At 35.9% G+C, this 21,633-nt stretch overlaps 1 protein-coding gene across 10 annotated transcripts in view; it reads right to left on the bottom strand.

The window, feature by feature from the left end:
* Positions 1–21,633, bottom strand: part of Agtpbp1 (ATP/GTP binding carboxypeptidase 1) — a 273,400-nt gene that overhangs the window by 88,409 nt on the left and 163,358 nt on the right. The window contains exon 28 of one of the 10 annotated variants that reach the window (XM_058573104.1): positions 4,795–5,037. The exons of 8 other annotated variants lie outside the window; for them this stretch is intronic. In XM_058573104.1, the coding sequence (XP_058429087.1) occupies positions 4,992–5,037 (46 nt within the window). In that variant the 3' untranslated portion in view covers positions 4,795–4,991. Of the gene's footprint in view, positions 1–4,794; positions 5,038–5,077; positions 5,268–21,633 lie in introns of those variants that run through there. One more of the 10 variants, XM_046425910.2, reaches the window with a different exon arrangement.

Below are 21,633 nucleotides of genomic sequence, written 5' to 3'. Positions count from 1 at the left end.
ATGAGCTTTAATCCTGCTAGTTAAAAAACTAAAAAGGAGGGGTTGCAGTTGTGACTCAACGGTATTGCGCTCTCCCAACACATGTGGGGTTCTGGGTTTAAGCCTCAGCACCACATTAAAAATAAATAAAATAAAAATGTTCTGTCCAACTACAACTAAAAAATATTTTTAAGACTTTATATTGCTTTATTTTATTTTATATTAATTTTTTATTTATATGACAACGGAATACATTACAATTCTTATTACACATATAGAGTACAATTTTTCATATCTGTGGTTGTATACAAAGTATATTCACACCAATTCCTGTCTTTATATGTGTACTTTGTATAATAATGCCCATCACATTCCACCATCATTTCTAACCCCATACCCCCTTCTCCCTTCCCGTCCCACCCCTCTGCCCTCTCTAGAGTTCGCCTATTCCTCCCATGCTCCCTCCTCCCTACCCCACTATGAATCAGCCTCCTTATATCAGATAAAACATTAGGCATTTGTTTATTTTGGGGGGAGGGTATTAGATAACTTCACTTAGCATTATCTTCTCTAACTCCATCCATTTATCTGCAAATGCCATAATTTTATTCTCTATTATTGCTGAGTAATATTTCATTGTGTATATATGCCACAATTTTTTTTAAAGGAAGAAAATGAATTACAAAACCACCTTGATCTAATATATAGCAAACTTCCTCTTAAAAGTTCAGAGCTTTTATGTGTGAGAGAAGTTCTGATGAATGAAGTTGACTGACTTGGAAGATTGGGTAAGACTTCATAACATACCTAACACATGAACAATTTCAGTTTTTAGTTAGGGAACTATAAATATTACAAGATTATTTGCCTTTTAAAAGAACTGTTTTCATCTTTCTTTAATATACAAAAATTCATTCCTACTCCTTGACCTTGGAGATTTACAGTCTCACAGTGGTCCGAGATGAGTCTAAGAACAGATGGAAAAGCTGAAGAAAAGGAGAAGGAAAAAGGAAATTGTATCTTCTCTTGCCATATATTTACTTATCTTCTTGCTGGAGGCAGTCCTTGTCCTAGCAAGAAAAAAATGATAATGGAAATTCAAGGAAGAGAAAGAGCTCCTAAAAGACATGCGTTGGTACAGGGACTGGAGAAAGCAACCAGAACTATAGAGGCTGGCTCCAGAGAGATGAGGCACAAAGACCAGCATCTCTCAACAGATAGGAAGACAAAAATCCACAGTGGGTGGCAGGGAGGGTAGGCAAGGGTTATTCAAGACATCTATGGACAGCAGAATGCCAGCTCTATTTGCCTCCCACTGGAAAACAGGTTAGTTCGGGGAGCTTAAACATTGCACTGGGGTCAGAGCAAGGATCTAGTTCCATATGGGAAGCTGAGTACCAGGAAGTTAACCAATATGAACTAAAGAAAGTATTTAAAGAAAAAGCTTACTCTTTTCTAAACTGTTAAGTCAATGAGAAAATAATGAGAAAGGCATGATTTAGGAGCAAAAGCAATGCCCATGTTTGAGTCAAATAAGTTCCTAAAAAGAAAGAAAACCTGAAGCAATGTTGATTTCAGATGCTGATATGCACTTTTAAGACAAAGAAGCACAACCTGGAAGGCAAGGTACTGGAAAATCAAAAGAAGTAATATAAATACTCTCTAGTACAAACTTCCTTGTCTCCTTTGACATGAACTCCATCCATGGCATCACCCCTTCTTATAAGTGTATAAAACCACTGCTCTTGTTCCATTCCTGCAATCCACACTGACTCCTGTCTTTCCATGTCCTAACAAAATCATGCCCATAGCCTCAGCTTCATGAAGGTCTATACCACAGCTGAAGTACACTGAGTCCCTCCAGCAACTGTTATGGGGCCACCAGTGGGGCCTCAGCAACATCAGTAAGATGCAGAGAGAGGTGGAGGGGCCGGGGACAGACGACAAAGAGGAGAGATATCAGTAAAGTCAGGTATATGGAACTAGAAGACACAAACAGGGGAAAGGGAAAGGCAGAAGACTACAATTCCCAGCACTTTACAGAAAGCAGTCTTCATAATGCTATTCCAATTGCCATTTTCTAGCCCATTTTTATTAGCTCTCTCCACAATACTTAACTGTAGTGACAATTCTGACACCCTTCTATTTGGCTTGCTTCATTCCTCTTTGATGCTTCTCAGTGGTGAACATATGCTCCTCATCATCTATGCATTCCTCAAAAATAGGTATTTATAGCAATGCTTTTGGTTAATGGCTCTTCCTATGTGCATGTCATCTATGAGTTGAGCTCATTCATTTTTAATTTTTACTTTGATCATTTTCAAATCCAAATTTCTAACCTGGACTTTACCACTGAACTTCTCCTGTACATATATGGACTTGCTAAATATATATACCTGGCTACCTCACACATGTAATGCAAATGCAGTATGTTGAACATTCATGGTTCTCCCCACTGAGCTATTCCCCAACTCATACAAACCAAAATTCTCCATAAGGAAATCAGCTACTCAGTCTGGGCACTCCTTGCCCCACACTTTATATTAATGCCTTTGATGACACTGTTTCCTCTATATAGGGTGTACTTCCCAGTTACCTCCTCCTATCCACTCATATTATTTCTTTTAAAACACGGTTTAGCCTCATCCTCTGATGTTGTTCCTTAATGCTCCATCCTGGGATTAGTGCCATTTCCTCTATATTTCTTTGTATCCTACAAAAACTTCCATCTGACCACTTATGGCATATGGTTGAAACCACCCACTTGTATGTCTATGTTCTTAATACTAAGGTCGGGAACTGTGATTTACCTGAGTAGTACCTCCCTTCAGCTTTCAGACACCTCAAAAAATCTTTGCTGAGCTCTTTATGGAAAGCAATGAAGTTGACAAGATCATCATTTTTTATATCACCCAATCCCTCTAATTTTATTTTAGTGAAAAAAAGTTTAAATCACAAGACCAATCATAGCATTTCATTTTTTCATAAATAATTCCAACTTTTTCTTTTTCCGCCACTGCTTCCTTGTTGTCCTCATTTTCTTCACATAAATTCACTCTTTTGCACTGCTTTGCTTCAGCTACCTTCCATCATTTGTTCTAACATCCTTCTATTTTGGATTTTAATTCTTATGGTAAAGGTGACAAAGCCAAAAACAATTCTATAAGAAACATTTCATTCTAAAAGACAATAAGCTAAAATTTGACTTCAAAACCAAATCACACATGCTATTTCAAGAAATATATCCAAACTTTCACCCAACTAGCCTTCACACAGGATGAATGCATTGAAATTCTCTACCTTAGATAAGTGTCATTGTCATGCAAAAAGAGTTATAATTACAACTGATTTCCAAGGAGAATTTGAATCTGTTTTGTGCAGATTCAGAAAGTTGTCTGGCTTCCCTTGTGTTAAACTACTAGGCACCACACAAAATTAAATCTAAAAAATTCACCATCATTCTCAAACATGTGCAGCCTACTTCTAGCAGAGCTGATCTTCCATCTGAGACACCAGAACACAGACCTTCAGTTCCCTTACCTATTCTTGCATGGCAGAAAAAAAATGCTGCATACGGAGCCTGAAATTCTGAGTTGTGCCTCTACTGCTTCTACTAGCCAGCTATTTAGTGACCTTGAGCAAGTCACTTTCTCCAAAATGTGTTTTCTTAGGTGTAAAGCAGAGATAACAGTATCAGCCCCATCTTTCTCACAAAGTCCTCTAGCTTCAGAAAGGTAAAAAAATGTGAAAGTATTTACAAACCATTAAACTGTATAAGTATAAAATGCTGATAGTAAGAAAATCTACCTTGCTAAAGAAAATCAGCCTTTCTTAATTCCTAAAAAGCCCAGAAAATGGTCTCACCCAAGCTATCAGAACTAGAAATACTCTTTCTACCTTTTAAATTAATAATTCTCCTTTAACCTTTCAATCTAAATATGACTTTGAGAGTAACCTATGTGTTTTAATAAAATACAATAAAGATATCATGGGGGAGAATTTCTGAAACCAACGCCCAAAAAGAAAAATATTCTATTGCCTAAAATATCAACAATTTGCAAACTGTTGTGTCTGGCTTTCTTGTGTTGAAAAGTCAGATCAATGGTATAAGAAAATCTTTCTATTTGCACAAATGCTACAGGATATATTATGTATATAATTTGATGCCTATCTTATGAGAGAGAGAGCATCACCTAAATATCACAAGGTAAACAAAACTATTATCACAGGGTAAACAAAATATTCATAGATACTAAATTTAATAATTTCTGTCAGTCTTAAGTGGGTATAGCATACATACATACACTCACAGAGCTAGTGTATAGAGTATCTAACAAAAGAATGTATAGAAAAAAAGGAAAGAAATTTGCTTATTGCTATTTTTGTTTGAAAAAAAAAGTAACTAAGCTGTATCTAGGAAACAGTAATTAAGTCACTAAACTACAACTTACTTTCGCTATGCATCTAAAAACATTCCTTACACATAATAGCGTTAAACAGTTAAATTACACAATAATGTACCAGAGTTTCAAAAACTAACCTATACATTATGGTAGTTTTGATTATTCACTTGGAGGATGTAAAATATAATGAAAGAACAGGAGAATTTTAGAGTTAGAGTTGGGTCCAATTCCTGGTTCTGTCAGGAATTACTATATAGATGACTTTGGGAAAGTTCATCTCTCTGAGCCTCAGTCGCATACATATATAAAAGGATCATAATACCATCAGGCTTTGATCATTCTCTGTAGAACACTAGAAGGTCTGAGATAATCAACCTTAACAGATATTCAGAATGCACATGTTTATCAGGAGTCCTGAGACCACCCCATGTTTAATGATTGGCTGGGGAGCCTTAGCATACAGTACATTCACACTTATAACATTACAGTAAAAGGATACAAAGCAAAGTCAGCAAAAAGAAAAGGTGCATGGGGCAAAATCTTGTGGAAACCAAGGCCAAGCAAGGGCAGCTGCTAGAGGCAGAGAAGTCATCAGAGCTTTCATCAAGTTCAAAGGATTGCAGGCAAAAATTGCAGTTCAGAGTTGCCAAGTTTCCTGAAAGAAGGGAAGTGCAGAGATGTGACCCCAACACTCAACAGTTTTCACCAGAGGCATTTGACAAAATCTTAAAACTACACAGTGCAAGAGGCTAAAAAGCAGCAAAAAGCAGAAAAGAGCAAAACTAATAAAACAAAAACAAGCCACAGAAATTTTTTGGCAGTCTTGTGGTGCTGAGAAGAGGAGGAGTCCTTGGCTTTCAACTGGGACCTCAGGAAGGCTGTGACCTAGGAAGCAGGGAGAAGTGAACCAAGGGTTAACTAAATTTCATACATTTTGCAACCTAACCTCAAGCCAGGTCAGTGGCTCACCAGATTGGGGTGTACAGCCCTAATCTAACACCTATCAGAGAATAGAACAGATTCTCCCTAAAGGAAGATTCCTAAACGCCTCTGTGAAATTTTATACTAAACACTTAACATTTGAGCAAATATTACCAGACATATTAAGAAACAGAACCAGGAGAAAAATCCAACAGGAAACTGACCCACAGGTGATCCAGTATAGAAGTTATCAGATATAAACTCTAAAATAATTGATTAGTACATCCAAGAAAATAAATAAAGAGAAAAAGAATTTTACCTTCTACTTTCTATTCAAAAAAAGAATCACCTGAGCCAGCCAGTGGTGAACACCTATAATATCAGCAACCTAGGAGGCTGAGGCAGGAGGATGGTAAGTTTGAAGCCAGCCTCAGCAACTTACTAAGATGCCCAGAAACTTAATGAGATTCTATCTTGAAATAAAAATAAAATAAAAAAGGACTGGGAATGTAGTTCAGGGGTAAAGCTCCCTTGGGTTCAATACCTGGTACCAAAATAAATAAATAAATAAATAGATAGATAGATAGATAGATAGATAAATGGAAATTACCTGAAAAGCTTAGAACTGGAAAATGTGTAACTGAAAAGAACTCTAATTAAGTCTAAGACTTTAAACAGAAATGAAAAGAGAACTAGTGAAGCAAAGCAATTGGTGAGTAGAAAACTTCACACCAAACCAAAGAAAGCAAAAAGTATCAGAAATTTAAGTTGCATATCTACATAAACTAAACATGCAAAGGGGAAAGAATGTGGAAGACATGACATTTAGAAAGCAAATGGCTGGAGATTCTCCAAAAACAAAGAAACACTCAAGCTATAGGTTTAAGAGGAACTAAAAGTCCCAAGTTGGAAAATACAAAGAAAAGAAACCCTCAGCCTTAGTAGAAAAAATGCTAAAAACCAGAGACAAGAAAATCCAAACATACCCAAAGAAAAAACATTATTTTCAATGAAGTAAGAAATAAAATGCAGTAACATGGCACGGGTGGGTAGAGGAAGGGAGAGAGGGAAAGAAAGATGAAGAGGAAAAGGAAGAAAAGGAGCAGAAGGAAGAAGAACAAGGAGAAGAAGGAGAACCAAACTAGAATCCTATACTGGAGACAATTTTTAGAAGTGAAACTGAAATAAGATTTCCAAATAAATAAGAACTGAAATAATTCGTTGCTAGCAGACATACACAAAAAGAGAAATCAGAAAGTTTTTGATGGAAGAAAGATTATCCATCGTAAACTGAAACACAAAAATAGAGGCAGGAATGAAGATCAGTGGGGAAATAAATCTTATATGAAGGGTGACTGCCAAAAATAAATGTAATGAAATTTAAAATGTATGTTGTTCAATTAAAATACATGACAATAGCAATAAAAGGTGGGAAGGTAAGTAGAATTAATGTATTTTCAAGTCCTAGGATTGTCTGTGAAGATGCAAAAGTAGCAATTTAGTTTATATTTTAATAAAGCAAGAATTCGTATTGTAATCTCTAGGGTACCAATAGAGAAATAGTAAAAGAAAAAGGAACAAGTTTATAGAAAGACAAAACTAGAATAATAAAAAAAATATTTAATTAACCTCAAGGAGAACAAGAAGGAAAAAAACAGATGAGAACAACAGAAAGAAAATAAAGTTACAAACTCAATTGTATCAGTAATACATTAAATGAAAATGGAGTAAATATGCCACTTATAAGACAATGAGGACAGACTGGATTACAAACCACATAATTAGATGCTGCAAACATGATTCACATCTTAAATATAGGGACACAGGAAACTTGAGATAATAAGAATGGAAAAAGACTAATCATGCAAATACTAACCAGAAAAGTAGGGTAGTTATGCTAATGTATAACAAAGTAGTACAAAAAGCAAACAACCAAAGGAAGAGACATTTCATAATGATAAAGGAATACAATCCACAAGAGTAGCATAACAATTCAAAAGTTCTATGTGACTACCATATAATGTCAAAATAAATAGCAAAATTCAATAGAACTAAAAGGAAAAGTAGATACATCTAAGCTCATAGGAGAAACCTGAAAACACTTCTCTAATTACTTGGCAAAACAAGTAGACCAAAAAAAAAAAAAAATTAACAATGACATGCAAAATCTGAACAACTGGATTATCTGAAATACATGAACTGCTACAATTAGCAATAAGGTTATGCATTCCTTTCAAATATGAACACATTTACGGAATATGTATGCTTCCTAATTCTAATGCACCATATTCTTAAGTTTTAAATAGACACTTAAATGAGAGAACTAACTTCATTCTTCCAAGAGGATACGGAAAATATAACACAAGTATCTGTAATGTACTGTAATATAACACAAGTATCTGTAATGTACTGTAATATAACACAAGTATTTGTATCTGTAATGTACTGTAAATGTATATGATGATCAAATTACCTACATAGCTAAGTCTTAGAGACTAGGATTCTAACTTAATATTTATGTGTATCTCAATTATAAAAAAAACATTTACTTCTCTTATGATAGGCCTCAAGTATTTACTATAATAAAATCTGATCTGGGATCCCCAAGGGTTATATCAGTCCCAAACTTACTTCCCTGGATGATTTTAATCTTCTCTGTACTTGCGAATACAACACCATTTCATCTACTTAGTACAAACATAAATGATTCACTTTTAGTTATAAGCAATATAACTGATTTCTAACAAATTACCAGTGGTGATATGGTTTTCAATTACATGGCATAATTTATTTGCCTAGAAAATATTTCTAAGTATTAGCAATAATGGACTCTCAGGAATGCAAACTCAACTCATATAAGCATACCATAGTCACTGAAAAGGAGGATCTTTCTTTTTAAGATTTGTTTAAGTGGTAAACTACATTAAAAATAAGTTACAATAATACCAGTAAACTTTATTACATAGCTAAGTATTAGACATTGCTGTTAACATTTGGGCATAAGTAATCTATACTAACTTAATTTTCTCAGAAGAAACAGTTCCTGTACATAAATAAACAGCAGCTTCACATAAAGAAAGTATCTATAACAGGGGTTAGTACTTCATTCTAGTGTTAATGGTATATTGTAATTAGTATACTTGTACTTATTTAACCAATAATTTCTACTCAGTCTCTCTTATAATGCTTGCAGACAGGAAAAGAGCTTTTATCCAAGGAATATTATGATGATAACTGGTCCAACAAATCCATAGTAATTTTACATAACTTATTAGAAATATTTTCTAACTTTAACAAATACATCAAATTAGATTTTTAAAAAAGAATTAACAAAAAGTATAACTAATGCCAAATATATTATGCTTAGCATGCTCCAGGACCAGCACACAAGAAAGGGAGAAAGGGAGAGAAATAGAATTTAACATGTGCTAGAACCCAGCTAAAGAAAGAATGGGTAATAATAATGTCTGTTTCATTCTACTATCCTTCCTATCTCCCCAACCCCCTCCCCTCCCCTCCCATTACTGTGTGTATATATGTGAATGCATGACCAATGTGAATCTGCAACCTGTATACTCAGAAAAATGAGATATTATATCCCATCTGATTCAAATGTATGATATGTCAAGGTCATTGTATTGTCATGTGTAACTAATTAAAACAAATAAAAAAATGAAAAAAAAAGAAAGAATGGGTAAATTGGATTAGAAAAAATATCCATAAGGAAGCACAGAGAGACAAATGAATAACAATATATTCATTAAAGAATAGACACAGGGAATATAGTGAAGAGGACTAACTTAAATGTAAATGGAGTCCCAGAAAAAGAGAGAGATGGGACAGAAAAAGGTTTGAAGAAAGGATGAATTTCCCAAAACTGATAGAAGACATGAAGCCACAAATTTAAAAAACCTTGTGAACCCCAAGCAAAATAAAAAGAAAATCATATCTATTTTCAAATCCTAATTACTGAACACCAAGAGAGATTCATAAAAGTAACTTAGTCTTTAAAATACAGATCAAAAGGGGCCATGAAAGGAGGACCCAGCCATTGTCCTAACTCCGTTTTTGTTCCTCTGACTTTTTCTGAGTCCTTCCCAGTTTATTCCACATTCCAGGAACAGAAGAACATGCATGTTTATACCCCCTGAGGGGAACCCAGACTGCTCCCTAAGAGGGAGCAATCATTTCATAACAGGGACTGATTTCTCCCTCAAGTAATGAAATAAGCCAGACTCAGAAAGAAAAGGAAATATTCTCTCATGTGGAAACTAGGAAAAGAAAAAAAAAAAGCGGGGGGGGGGGATAAAAAAGGGATCTCAGGAAAACAGAAGGGAGATCAACAGAATAGAAGAAAGTGATCAAGAGGAAGAAAGGGAGGAGGGGAGGACATGGGGAAGCACTGAGGAATGACATCTATCAGATCGTGCTATCTCCATATATGTCTACAATGGATCCCATCCTTATATATAATAGACTAACTAAAATACAAAAATAACAATAGAAGGGAGACCAGTAGAGTAATAGGGCAAGGGGATGAGAGGAGAGCGAAGGGGAGGAAAAGGGGCAGTACTAAGTCATGAGACAGATCATATTATGCCATGTGCATGTAAAAAATATGGCATAATGAATCCTATTATGTATAATTATAATATGCCCACTAAAATAAAAAATAATGACCCCTCCAAAATATTCGTCAGCATCAACAGAACCTCAGAGAATCAGATGTGAGATAATGATCAACTGGACCACAGTTTGAACAAGACCTCTTAAACATACCTCTTGCAACCTGCCCTAATTCTTCCCTATATGATCCTGGAGCTCTTGTCAGTACCCCAAGACAGAATTTAGGATGCTAGTCCTCATGTTTCACTACAGTGTGGCCTGGCTTGATAATAAATTCCTTCTTTTCTTCACATCACCCTCTCTCTCTGATTGGGTTCTCCAAGTGATGGGTTGCTGGGAGCCATTAGCCAAGTAGGTATGACAATTTCCTTGCCAGCGTACCCCATGTTGCAGTGACATTGAATGTACGTGACCTTGCTCAAGGACCAAGGCAGATTAGGGTGTTCCCTGTTTTAAGATAATCGTGTTTAGGGCGTTCCCAGTTTAGGTTCCAGGTTTAAGGTTTAAGATTATTCCTGCTGGGAATAGGGCGTATCCTGCTGCCTGAGTTCCCCTTGAGTTCTCACGGGATTCAGACAATATATTTTGGGAGACAGAAGCCCAGTGGAGGAGGATTTGGGCAGAGAACATGGAATTTGGCAGAGAACGTGGATTTCCCCAGAATGTGATTGTAGACGGCTGGTGTGAGTTCGGGAATAAAGAGTTGCTGTTTGAATCTACAAGCTGTGTGGTGGCTCGTGATTGTGTGCCCAGCCAGACTGCGGCATTTGTGCCCAGCCAGACTGCGGCAATGGGTGGCTGAATCTAGTCTGTTGGGGCCCTTAGAATCAGGCAGAGGCCTAGAACCTTAGTAACAGCCACAACCACACATGGCTAACTTGACAGCTCAATGGTGGAAGATAGAAGTAAACAGAATGATACCCTCAATGTGCTAAAACAGTAAATGTCATCTAGATTCTCTACCAGCAAAACCGTCCCTCAAAAATGAAGTTGACAACTTGGTGTTCCTTGAGAAGGAAAACTATGACCCCAGGTAAAACCAAAAATATAATAAGAAAAGAGAGAGGGATGGAGTAAATGTGTGGTGAGACTGCATAAAATATACCTGTAAAATTTAAATGCTCAAAGTATTATATTTTTAAAACAGCACAATTCCAGCAGAGGAAGATTAGCTTGAAATAGTAAAAAAGCTTTTTCATATGCAGAAGCTGGGGGCAGGGAATAAAATGGGAGATCTCACAAAAATAGAAGAGATACCAATAGAGTAGAGGCAGGGATGGAGATGGAGGGCAGTGGGGAGGGAATAGGGAAGTAAAGTACTGGGGAATGAAATCTACTAAAGTATGCTACATCCATGTATGAATACACCACAATGAATCCTGCTTTAATATATAATTACAATCTAATACTACTACTACTAATAATAATAATAGAAGAGACAGCACTAGAGAAGAGCAAGTAGATCAGGGGAGGGAGGAAGGAAGGGAAAAGGAAGGTACTGGTGATTGAAATTGATCAAATTATGTTGAGTGCATGTTCAAATATGGCATAATGAATGTATGATTATAATGCACCAATATTTTTTTTCTAAAAAAAGGAAAAGAAAGATTATAGAAGGATCAAATTAACTTTAAAAAATTGATACTCAGTTTCACATTAATACCAGGAAACAGATAATCAACAATGATAAAGAAGGGATCCAGAAGAAGACAATAAAGAGCAAAGGACAGAGAAGCCACCTTACTATGATTTATCTGATCGACTTACACTGGGGAATGTGGCTTCACCTGCTTCAGATTCTAAGTTCAGTCATAAGACATTTCCAATATTACCCAGTACTATCTCCTCAATTACTGTCCCTTATTCTTTCTAGAACTCTCATCCTTCTCTCAAACATAAATGATTACAAACAGCTTCCTTGAGAGTTTTATTGTCTCTGCCTTCCCAGCTTCAATTAAATTCATACACTATTTCCAGGTTAAAACCATTGCTTAGTATATTTGACAGTGGCTTCAAAACTACCAATTGGTCTAAGGGATTAAAATCTAACCTCCTTATACTGGTACAAGAGGCACTGTAAGACAACACCGCCTTCCTTCAAACCTCCAGAAATTTAATCCAATTGAATTTTTAAATTTTATATAGCTATCTACCAGTATTCAACTCAATATGGGACTGGTTTTAGGCACCATGACTGGCATATTTCACAGGGCTGAAGCATATACATGTGGTCCCTGAGGCTAAATAGGTGTTAGCCAGGTGAAAAACTTCAAAGTTGGTATAGAAAAGTATATGTTTTCAGGCCCTTATTCAGTAGAGTAGAAGGAGAATGAGAGGGAGAGAGGAGAGATGGGAAGGGGGAGGAATGCAGAATGAATTTTTAAAAATCATGCTATATGCATATATAAATGTACCTTAGGGAATTTCACCTTTATGTATAAATAGAAAGAACCAATAAAAAGTAAACAGATGAAAGGAAAATCAGTAGAGTAGAGGAAGGAGAATTGGGATAGAAAGGATGGAAAGGAAAAGGCAAGAACTTTAACTGAAACTGAATTCCATGCACGTATGATTTTGTCGAGCTGAACTCAACTACTATGTAGAACTATAATGTTCTAATAAGACATTTTATGTTTGAGGGGCTGGGGATGTGGCTCAAGCGGTAGCGCGCTCGCCTGGCATGCGTGCGGCCTGGGGTTCAATCCTCAGCACCACATACAAAAAAAAAAAAAAACCAAAGATGTTGTGTCCGCCAAAAACTAAAAAAAAAAAATATATATATATATATATATATATATATATATATATATATATATAAAGAAATTTCATGTTTGATAAAAATAAAATTCAATTATTTATTATTAGAAATGAAAAATGGTATATCATTTGGCATAAATTGAAAACACTGATAAAATTAAAACCTGTAAACAAAACTTGGTGATTAAATTCTTATATATCAGGGCAGGGGCTGGGGGGACTGGGTAAGAAAGGCTTAGACTAGAGTCCAGCAATGACCAGGAAGAATTAATCACAAAACCATTAAGAGGATAAGCAAAGAGATTACACAAGACCAGGAAGGGAATAATCATTCAAAATGAGCTAGCAAACTACAAGGCTCATGGGAAACAGTGGATGAACTTATCAACACAAGACAAATAAATAGCACAACTTTGAATGTGATTAGGATCTTCAAAGAAGGAAAGAATAACAGTTATAAAAATAAACAAGAAATTGTGAAATAAAAAAATACAGAAACAAAAAAGAGTCGATTAGATGTGAAATATAGAGTCATTAAAGTAAAACTCTCCCATGACTAGTCTAGAAACAACTGAAGAGTGAATTATAAAATGCTTCTAAAGACTACAATACACCTAAATTGCAGCTGAGACAGGGAATAGGAAAATTACTTAGGAGATGTGTGGAGGACAGACTGAGAAACTCACTATGGGATTCTGAAGAAAATTTCAAAGAGAAAGTTGCTGAGAATTTTTCAGAATTGAAGTGTCTAAAATTAAAAGTGCAATCTTAGTGTCAAGGAAGATATATTAAAAGTAAATCCACTCCTGGTGCTGGGGTTAGGGCTCAGCAGCAGAGCACTTGCCTGGCATGTGTGAGGCACTGGGTTGGATCCTTAGCACCGCATACAAAAAATAAATAAAATAAAGGCATGTTGTCCATCTACAATTACAAAAAATAAAAATAAAAATAAATCCACTCCTAAATACAGCACACTAAATTCAACAGCACTGAGGATAAGGATTAAGTCTTAAAAGAAGAGGAGGCATGGACATTTTGGTAGAAGAAAGAGCAAAGGCAAAAGCCCTGGGATAACAAAGAGATTAACCTATAAAACAATAGTTCTTGAGGTGTGGTCTTTGTTACTGGTCTATGGTGAACCAAATACAAAAATCAAAATGAAGCATTCAGAAACCTTTATAACAATTTGATGTATGAATTATATGTCTGGCAAATATCATAATGAGAAATTAGAACATATATTTGTATTCTTCAGGGTCCTCTATTCCATTTTTTTAGTAATTCATTTTTCCATTTTAATTCAAGTATCAATCAAGAACAAACTGGAAATAAAAATTGATCCTTTACCATAGTTTAAAAGTTCAAAAGCATGATTCCAAAGATTAGAAAACAGACAGTACAATTATAGTTGTAAAAATACAATGAGAATAGGACAAGCTTAAAAGAGGGGAGGAATGCTGGATCTCAGAGACTCCAATAGCAGCTGGAACACAACTGAAGGTTTCTAAGCAAGAGAATGATGACCACACACACAGAAGCTGAGGGATGCAAATAGTACAGGGAACAAGATTAATCAGGAGGTTGTTGAAGAAGCCCTAGAAAAAGATTGTTCCTTCAACTAGTGTCACAATAGAGATGGTGGAGAAAAATAAAAAGGCTTGAGAAATATTTTGGAAGAGCAGTCAGAAAGTTTTGGATGATGGATGGATTGGATTAAAAGTAAATTCGTAGGGGGATTATGCCAAAAATATGACTTGAGCAACTGGATGGAAAGAGGCAGCTAAGGATAAATGTACTTGTTTGGGCTGAAGTAGGGGAGAAGAAATCACAAGTTGAGCTTTAAACAAGTTTATTTCATGCCTAGAGGTACATAATCAAGTTGAAAGCTGGATATGCAGTCCTAGAACTTCTGCTTTCCAGAGGTTCTGGGAGTTGTGAATATACAAACAAAATTTGAAGTCACAGAAATGAATATTACCTATGAAGAGCAAGAGGGATCAGGAGATAAGTGAAAGATAAAAAGCAAAGAAAAACATGGAGAAGAAATGTGCCACAGGAAGTTTATGATAATATCACACCCCCTTTTCTACTATCCTTTCAACAAATAAATATAAGTGACCTATGTTATATTTGCTATGGCTTTTATTTCCAAGATAATTGTTATTAGCTATCATCAATGCAGAGAAAAACAAGGAGAAAAAGAGAAGTATATAAAATTTCCTACCCACATTTACCAGTAATATAAACAATGACAAAAAAATTTAATTATTTCTGAAAGGTTTCCAAGAAGCAACAAAAAGGATAGTGAAATAAATAATCAATTATTATGAAATGGGATAAAATCATAAATGGCAGTAACTAAAACAGAAAAAGCTTTACCAGCCTATATGTGGATGGAGGAAGCAGATTTAATAAGTAATAGGTATACATCAATGATCCCATCTGACTTTCTGAAGCTGGCTAGTTTTATCTTCAGCCCATAACCAGAACTTCCCTCCTTCCTCCTCCTTACTTTAACTGTAGTACATGGAAATTGACTAAAACAAAACAAAGTATGCTGCCCCATCTCCAAACACAGCTGCCTCCATCTTGGGACACCAGTCAGGGGTGCCTGCAGGTTTGGTTGCACCTGGGGTCTTCCTGCTAGGCATGCTGATAGCCACCATCTTTCTGAAGAGGCAGGAGAGAACTGGGCTCTTCCCAACTACGTGAGTCCTGAGGCATGTGGGGAGAGACAGGGCTGGTTATAGTGGCTCAGATGATTGGAGAAGGGCATAAGGGGATCTTATTCTCAGTTTGCTCTGTCAGCCAGTCTGGCACCTACCAGGTTCCTGGGACCCACTAGCGTGAGCACTCACCATGCCCTAACAACAGACATTACTGACTACCTCCCCACTCTAACATATGCTGATCCCCCAGTAGCTCCAGGACTGGCATCAGTCCAGCACCCAGCAGGGCCCTCAGGCTCCCGGGTCCCCAGTCTCCCAACTTCTCTCCCTAGCCACCAATCTGGCCCAGCACTTACAGTCACATAGCCAGTCCACAGCTGTCAACACCTGGTCCTGATCCAACTGATATAGAACAGCTCTCTATGATGGGCGCATAGGTCCTTGAGCTCAGCCCTCAGGATCTCCTGGGAGAGAAGTGCCTGACATCTTAATAGGAGTTATGTGGTTTAAGGCTGTATATTATTTGAATTGGGTGCTGTTGATATTCATCTTCCTCTTAAATGCGAGGTATTGGAAACCTTCAAGGACACTCTAAGTTTACAGGGTAGAAACCATACTGCCTCAGATCCATATTGCTAGATGGAAGACACACAAACAACATGAAAAAACAAGGGAACAAAGTTACCCAAACAAACCCCAATGCTCCAATAATAGAATCCATTGACAACATAGTAGAAGAAATATCAAGAGAAGGAGAGTTCAGAATGTACGCAGTTAAACTGATCCATGATATAAATGATGATTTAAGGAGTGAAAGCAGACAGAAATTTCAGGAAGTGAAAGATCACTTCAAAAGAGAGAGAGAGAGAGAGAATATGAGCAGAACCTCAAAATGAGGGTATCAATAAACCAAATTAAAAATTCAATGGAAAGTATCACCAAAAGACTAGACCACTTGGAAAACAGACCCTCAGGCAATGAAGACAAAACATGTACTCTTGAAAACAAAGTTGACCACACAAGCAAGATGGTAAAAAACCATGAATAGAACTTCCAAGAATTATAATATGAAAAGACCAAATTTGAGATTTATCAGGATAGAGAAAGGCAAACAGATATAAACCAAAGCAATGCACAATCTTTTCAATGAAATGATATAAGAAATATTCCCAAACCTGAAGAATGAAATGGAAAATCAAATACAAGGGGCTTATAGGACCCCAAATGTACAAAGTTATAATGACCCTCACCACGGTACATTATAATGAAAATGCCTAGAACAGAATAAGGATAGAATTTTAAAGGCTGCTAGAAAAGACTACACATAGGGGGAAACCAATCCAGACCTCAGCTGATTTCTCAATCAAGAACCCTCAAAGCTGGGTGTCCAGTAATAACATATATCAAGCTCTGAAAGAAAATGGATGCCAACCCATAATTTTATATCTAGCAGAATTAAGCTTCAGATTTGAAGATTAAATAAAAACCTTCTATGATAAACAAAAGTTAAAAGAATTCACAACTAGAAAGCTTGTACTACAGAAAGAACATTCTCAGCAAAATATTCCATGAGGAAGAAATTAAAAAAAAAAAAAGTGAAAACCAGCAAAGGGAGAAACTATACTAGAGGAATAGCCAATCACAGGAGAAACTAAGTCAAATTAAAAACCAGAAATAAATCCAAATGAACAGGAATATAAATCATAAATCATAACTCACTAATAACCCTGAATGTTAATGGTCTAAACTTATCAGTCAATAGACATGGACCGGCAGACTGGATTAAAAAATAAGATCCAACAATAAGCCCTATCTAAGAGACTCATAAGAAAAGACATCCACAGACTGAAGGTGAAAGGATGGGTAAAAACATCACACACATGGACTGCATGAACAAGCAAGAGTTTCCATTCTCATATCATGCAAAGTGGACTTCAAACCAAAGTTATTCAGAAGGGATAAAGAAGATATGTCATACTGCTTAAGGAAATCATACATCAAGAAGACATAACAGTCATAAATATAATTGACCCAAACAATGGAGCATCTACATATGTCAAACAAACCCTTATCAATTTCAAGAATCAAATAGACCACAACACAGTAATTCTGGTGACTTTAACACAACTCTCTTACCAGTGAATAGAACTTCCAAACAAAAACCAAACAACAACAACCAAAAAAAACTATAGAACTAAATAATACAATCAATAATTTGAACTAAATGGACAGATATAGAATATTTCATCCATCAACAAGCAAACATGCTTTCTTCTCAGCAGCACATGGATCCTTCTCTAAAACAGATCATATCTTATGCCACAAAATAACATGTAGCAAATACAAAAAAAAAAACCCAGAGATACTACCTGTGTTCTATCAGACCATAATTGAATGAAATTATAAATCAATAATAAAATTAATAATAGGAGCTACTCCAACACCTGAAGACTAAATAATATACTATTAAATGACAAATGGATAGTAGGAGAAATCAGGGATGAAATTTAAAAAATACTTAGAAGTAAATGAGAACACCAATACAACATATCAAAATCTCTGGGACACTATGAAGGCAGTGCTAAAAGGAAAGTTCATTGCATTGAGCTCATTCATTAAAAGAATAGAAAGTCAACAAATAAATGACCTAACATTACATCTCAAAGCCCTAGAAAAAGAAGAACAAATCAACACTAAAAGCAGTAGAAGACAGGGAATAATAAAAATCAGAGCTGAAATCAATGAAATTGAAACAAAAGAACAATTCAAAAAATAGACCAAAAAAGTTGGTTCTTTGGAAAAATAAATAAAATTAATAAATCCTTAGCCATACTTTACATATATAGAAAGAAAACTCTCTATATGTAGAAGAGAGAGTGAAAACTCAAATTACTGAATCAAATAAGTTCATGATGAAAAGGAAATATCACATGGACACTAGTAAAATAGATAATACAACATTATTTTGAAAATTTTTACTCCAATAAAATATAAAATCTCAAAGATATCAACAAATTTCTAGAGATATATGACCTACCCAAACTGAATCAGGAAGACATACACAATTTAAATAGATGAATTTCAAGCAATGATATAGAAGACGTCATCAAAAGCCTACCCATTAAGAAAAGCCCAGAACCAGACAGATTCTCAGCCAAGTTCCACAAGACCTTCAAAGAAGAATTAACACCAATACTCCTCAAACTACTCCATGAAATAGAAAAGGTGGGAACCTTTCCAAACTCATTCTATAAGGCTGGGATGACCCTGATAACAAAACCAGACAAAGACACATCAAGGAAAGAAAACTTCAGACCAATATCCCTAATGAACATAGATACAAAAATTCTCAATAAAACTCTGGCAAATCACATACAAAAACATACGTAAAAGATTGCCAGGCACAGTGGTGCATGCCTATAATCCCAGCTGCTCAGGAAGCTAAGGCAGGAAGATTCCAAATTCAAAGTCAGCCTCAGCAACTATGAGACACTAAGCAACTCAGTGAGACTCTGTCTCTATATAAAACACAAAATAGGGCTGGGGTTGTGGCTCAGTGGTTTTGTGCCCCTGGGTTCAATCCACGGTACTGCCCTCCCCCCGAAAAGAAGATAGTGTACCACAATCAAGTGGGGTTCATCCCAGGGATCCAAGGTTTGTTCAAAATATGGAAATCAATAAATGTAATTCATCACATAAATAGACTTAGAGACAAGAATCATATGATCATCTTAATAGATGCAGAAGAAACATTTGACAAAATACAGCACTGCTTCATGTACAAAACACTAGAAAAACTAGGGATGGTAGGAATATACCTCAATGTAAATATACCTTTATAATGCTGTAAAAGCTATGTATGCTAAACCCAAGGCCAACATCATTCTAAATGAAAAAGGTCAAAAGCATTCCCTTTAAAAACTGGAACAAGACAAGGATGCCCTTTACCACTTCTATTCAACATCATCCTAGAAATTCTAGCCAAAGCAGTTAGAGATATAAAAGAAATTAAAGGAATACGAATAGGAAATGAAGAACACAAACTAGCACTATTTGTCGACAACATAATTCTACATTTAGAAGATCCAAAAAATTTCCAGGGAAAACTTCCAGAACAAATACATGAATTCAGCAAAGTAGCAGGATATATAATTAATACCCATAAATCAAACGCATTCCTATACATCAGTGATGAATCCATTGAAAGAAAAATTAGGAAAACTACCCCACTCACGATAGCCTCAAAAAAAATTGGTGTAATCAATCTAAAAAAAAGAGGTGAAAGACCTCTACAATAAAAACTATAGAGCACTCAAGAAAGCAACTGAAGACAACCTTAGAAGATGGAAAGATCTCCCATGCTCCTGGATAGGCAGAATTAACATTGTCAAAATGGCCATACTACCAAAAGCATTACACAGATTTAATGCAATTCCTCTTAAAATCCCAATGACATTCTTCATAGAAATAGAAAAGGCCATCATGAAATTCACTTGGAAAAAGAAGAGACTTAAAAATAGCCAAAGCAATTCTTAGCAAGAAAAGTGAAGCAGGAGGCATAATAATACCTGATCTTATACCACAGAACCATAGTAACAAAAATGGCATGGTAGAGGTACCAAAACGGACATGTAGACCAGTGGTACAGAATAGAAGTCACATAGCCAATAAATACAGTTATCTCATTCTAGACAAAGGTGCCAAAAAACATTCACTGGAAAAAAGATAGCCTCTTCAACAAATGGTGTTGGGAAAACAGGAAATCCATCTGTAACAAATGAAAGTAAACCCCTATTTCTCACCCTGCACAAAACTCAACTCAAAGTGGGTCAAAGACTTAGGCACTATAACAGAGACCCTGCGCCTAACAGAAGAAAAAGTAGGCCCAAATCTTTATCATGTCAGCTCAGAAACCAAATTCCATAACAAGGCTCCTAAAGCACAAGAAATGAAATCAAGAACCAATAAATGGGGCAGTATCAAACTAAAAAGCTGCTTCTCAGCAAAGGAAACAATCAATAACATGAAGAGAGAGCCTACGGAATGGAAGAAAATCTTCACCATACTCACCTCAGATACAGCACTAATCTCCTGGATGTATAAAGTACTCAAAAACCTTAACACCAGAAAACAAATAACCCAACCAATAAATGGGCTAAGGAACTGAACAGACAAGTCACAGAAGAAGAAATGCAACTGATCAACAAATATATTTAAAAAAATGTTCAACATCTCTAGCAATTAGAGCAACGCAAATCAAAACTACTCTAAGATTTCATCTCACTCCAGTCAGAATGGCAATTATCAAGAATACAAGCAAAACAAATGTTTGCAAGGACCTCTGAAGAAAGGTACACTAATACATTGCTGGTGGGAAGCAGTATGGAGATTCCTCAGAAAGCTTGGAATAGAACCACCATTTGACTCAGCTATCCCATTCCTCGGTTTATACCCAAAGGACTTAAAATCAGCATACTACAGTGATGCAGTCACATCAATGTTTATAGTAGCTCAATTTCCAACAGCCAAATTATGAAACTATTCTAGATGCCCTTCAACAGGTGAATGGATAAAGAAAATGTGGTATATATACACAATGAAATATCACTCAGCATTAAAGAAGTATGAAATTATGGCATTTGCAGGTAAATGGTTAGAGCTGGAGAATATTATGCTGAGTAAAATAAGCCAATCCTCAAAACCAAAGGCCAAATGTTGTCTCTGATATGTGGATTCTAATTCATAATAAGGCAGGGAAGCTAGGGAAAAATAGAGGTACTTTGGATTAGGCTGTGGGGAGTGTGGGGAGGGGAGGAGGTGTGGTGGTAGGAAAGACAGTAGAATGAATCAGATGTTAGTATCCTGTGTATGATTACATGACCAGTGTGATACTACTTCATGTACAACCAGAAGAATGAGAAGTTATACTCCATTTATGTATGATGTGTCAAAGTGCATTCTAATGTCATGTATAACCAATTAGAACAAATTTTTTAAAACCCAAAACAAAACAAAGTTAACAACAAAAGAAAATTTACCAAGCAGCTTAAATGAACATTTACCAAGAAGCACAATGAATAACTGGACTTTAGCAGTGTGTGTCCTATGATCCTAAAACTATCCATCATAAAGGAGAGCTCCAGAAAGCTCTGCAGTTGCGTTCCCCTCAAAGCACTACATTACTTGGTGCCTCCCGCACAGAAATATCAGGCTATAATAAGCTTCTAAACATTTTAATAAATGTTACATACAGAATGTACCCATTATAATTCCCTGCT

This window comes from Marmota monax, unplaced genomic scaffold (genome assembly GCF_021218885.2).
Source record: "Marmota monax isolate L192 unplaced genomic scaffold, Marmota_monax_Labrador192_F-V1.1 WCK01_AAM20220418_F8-fsc00265, whole genome shotgun sequence".
Taxonomy (NCBI): domain Eukaryota; kingdom Metazoa; phylum Chordata; class Mammalia; order Rodentia; family Sciuridae; genus Marmota; species Marmota monax.
This window is presented reverse-complemented; position numbering and strand designations above follow the sequence as displayed.